Raw genomic sequence first — 3,405 nt, 5'->3', positions numbered from 1 at the left:
ATCCGTTTTTAAATCACTATGCCAGCGCCTCGCGTACCTCGTTGCCTTCGTCAGACATGAGAATAGTGTTGGGATTCGCCGGAGACTCGACGGCGAACAGCTACGAGCTGACGGCGGCGGAGGCGTCTACCCGACCGAGGCGGTTGTCGGCGTCTAGTCACACACAACGCGAGGGCGAACAGCACGCCTGCCCCACCTAGGCGGGCGTCCAGTAGCGCACAACGCGTAGTTTTGTTTTCGAACGCGCAGTTTTTTTTCGTTGGCCAGGTACTGCCGGAGATGGCGGCGGCGGCGCGAGAGGTGGCGGCTGAGGCGACGTGAAGATAGGGTTCGCCCGATCGGTTTTTTTAATCACTCGGGCGTACGCAGCGGGGCGGGCGTGCATTGCGGGCGGGCGTACACCGGGCGTGGGCGCGGACGTACGCGACAGCGCCGTACGGCGACGCGGGCGCGCGTACGGCGGACGGGTATTTTAATACGGAGTGTGAAATGACCGCCCTACCCTTTATACGTTTTGTGGGGTGGGGGGTTGTACCGAAGCGCACCTCGACACTGAATGGTCAGTCTCTGCATGTTTAACATACAAGTATCTTGCAAACTAGACAGAGGAGGTACCGATGCTACACTCACTAGACATAGTAGTCAACTAGCACATAATGCGTCCGCACAATCCGGAAACTAAACTACCAATGCATTTCAACTGACGCTTAACTTGTGAGAAGAAAGGCACCAAGATCAATTGGCAAAGAAGTGGGAAGAAACTCTCCCCAGCATCCCCTTGCACATTTCCCACCAACTCCTCCTTTCCACCCCTTCCACGTAGATATTGGAATGAGCTCTTCTCAGCACACAGTCTCTCCCAGCTGCTAATCCTGCTTCTAAAGTAGAGATTTTGTTCAAAAGGGAGCTAATCTCATCATCAACTAAGAAGGCATCCATCTCCACCAATTTTGCGTTGTCATCATCAATCAAAGCTTCTTTGAATGACTGCAATGCCGTGAAGAGGACAGGGGAAACTTCTTCCGTGCCCACTGGACCGTCATCTCCAACAGTGTCCCCAGCAACTTCAGTTTCTGAATCCCCCTGTGTCATTAGAGTATTCATGCATGTAAGAGCGTTCTATCGACAAATTTGTGCAGGACAGTACATTCTAATGATACATATCAATCTATCTAGTTTTGACATAAGCAATGAAAGTGAAGATACTGTTACACCCCTGCCGTCTCATAGTGATTAGTGTTCCTCCCTCCGTCCCAAAGTAAGTGTCTCAACTTTGTACTACTAACTTTAGTACAAAGTTGTACTAGAGTTGAGACACTTATTTTGGGACAGAGGGAGTATAAAGTAAGTGTAAGGAGATTATCAGGGGAGGAAGATTTGCAGTCTCAAATAACGGCAATGCAGCACATCTTATATTATATAATCTGCACAAACCCTGATGCTAAATATCCTTGAGTTTAAACCTGATGAGGAAAATTGAAAACATTGCATCATAACTGATAAAGTCAGACATGTTACTGCATGAAAACTAAAAGTCGATATCTGATTTTCACAACAATACAATAACCCAATGCTCACAAGTAAGGCAATCGCTCACATACAAGGAAACTTTACCAGCATTTTCAATTCTTCATACATAAGCATGGACTCACCTTGTCGTGCATCAAAGAAGGAGGCCAGGCCATGATGTATGGATCAACAAGACAGCGAATTCGGCATGTTTTCTCAAAGAGCAACTTCACCTCTGCTGTTTCCAGGCAAAAGGATAGGAACCACTGAGAAGATTGCATACCCCTGCCATGGACAACAGACAGGTACACAAACCCATCAGTAACGTTCATATGCTCTCCAGCGTCAACATTGTCCAGGACTGAACGCTTAGTGATCTCCTTAACAATTGTGTGCAATTGAAACATCTTGTGCAGCATAAATCTCTCGACGCCGTCATCGTCGGGTGTCCAGAGCCAAACAGAAAGCGTGAATTCCTGCAGATGTACGATACAGAGCTTCCCATCCTTGGTCTGACCAAGCTCAAAGCTTAAGTATGTGTATGGCCCTCTCAAGGGCGGTGGCAGATACATTCGAGAGAACTGAAAGGTGACAGTGTTGAGAGCGAGAATGCAGTTTTCACTCTGTAACCAGCAGACGAACCCATGGACAAGCTTCCGAATCGTGCACCTGTCGCGCTCAAGCAGCAACCCCCTGGACTCGGGGAAGATCTGACACTTCATGGCGTGAGATGAGAAGACGGCCACACGCGCGCACGCCCATGAGCTATCGTGACGGACACAGACCACACGGGATGGCCTCTGGCCCTCTTGGTCAGGAGGGAGCGTGTAGAACTCGAGCCAGGCGTCGACGCCTTCGCGGGGCGGCTTGGGGTAGATATCCAGGGCCTGCGCCTGCGCCGGTGCTCCAATATTCAGTGGGCTGTAGGAGGCAGTCTGATCGGTGCTCCGGTTGACGAAGGCGACGTACCCGTCGGAGTAGGGAATTTGGGAATCTGTCCCCCACTCGGTGGCGTCGTCGTCTCCGAGTAAATCGGCGAAGGCGGCAGTGGTGTCCGGGTCGGGGCTGCCGCTGGCGGAAGGGATGACGGCGCGCATGTAGGGTGTGAGAAAGAGGGCGAGGATAGGCGGCGCGTGGAGCTCGCGGAAGCGGCGGCGGAAGGCCGGGGAGGAGCGGACCAGGCAGAGGAAGGGGCGGCAGGTGATGGCCGCGCGGACAAGGGTCGGGAGGTCCGGTAGGCGGAGGAAGATCTCACGGAGGAGGTCGTCGGTCAAAGAGCTAATGCTGGTCGGCTCGGGCGGCGGCGGCGGCGAGGGTGGCTGTTGGGACTGGGAGGCCATGGCTGTGGACTGTGGGGAATGTGGGAGAAGCCTGGTACTGTGTTCTTTTTCTTGGATGGGCATATCTGGCGAACGTTCGCCACAGGACGTGGCATTTGCAAACGTTCGCCTCACAGTTTTGGTGCTTTTTGAAAACCTGGGTGGCTTTGTTTGCAAAACTTCCATGGCATTTTGTTTTAGTGTGAAAAAGTCATCCAAAACTGCACCGTTGGATCCAGATCGTGTGCCAGCTAGAGGGGTCGGTGGCAGATTCTCCCTCGCGGCGACAGTTCGCCAGCTCTACCATCTCCCTTTTTCCTGCTAGCAATTTTTAGAACTTTTTTTTGGACAAATTAGAACATTCTTCTTTTTTACAATGAACTTTATTCAACTAAAACGTTGCGTGACATGCAAATAAAATTAGGGGGATCTTTTCGCAAAAAAAAAATTGGGGATCTAACAGCCACAAATACCGCCCCAAAGTAAGGGTAACGTAATTTTTAGCAAGGTCATGAGCCTCCAGATATGCTCTTTTTCTCATGATCGAAAGTACCTTCGGATTTTTCGTACCCCTTCG

General features: G+C 51.1%; 1 protein-coding gene across 1 annotated transcript; it reads right to left on the bottom strand.

Annotated features, from left to right (window-relative positions):
* Positions 1-493: 493 nt before the first annotated feature.
* Positions 494-2,907, bottom strand: LOC123181792 (uncharacterized). Its single transcript, XM_044594130.1, has 2 exons — positions 1,653-2,907; positions 494-1,083 (listed from the first exon to the last, which is right to left on the bottom strand). The coding sequence occupies exons 1-2, from the start codon at positions 2,847-2,849 to the stop codon at positions 736-738; spliced, it is 1,545 nt and encodes a 514-aa protein (XP_044450065.1). The 5' UTR covers positions 2,850-2,907; the 3' UTR covers positions 494-735.
* Between the last annotated feature and the right edge of the window lie 498 nt (positions 2,908-3,405).

Source organism: Triticum aestivum, chromosome 1D, assembly GCF_018294505.1.
Source record: "Triticum aestivum cultivar Chinese Spring chromosome 1D, IWGSC CS RefSeq v2.1, whole genome shotgun sequence".
Taxonomy (NCBI): Eukaryota; Viridiplantae; Streptophyta; class Magnoliopsida; order Poales; family Poaceae; genus Triticum; species Triticum aestivum.
Note: the sequence above shows the minus strand (reverse complement) of the source record. Positions and strands in the feature narration are given on the sequence as shown.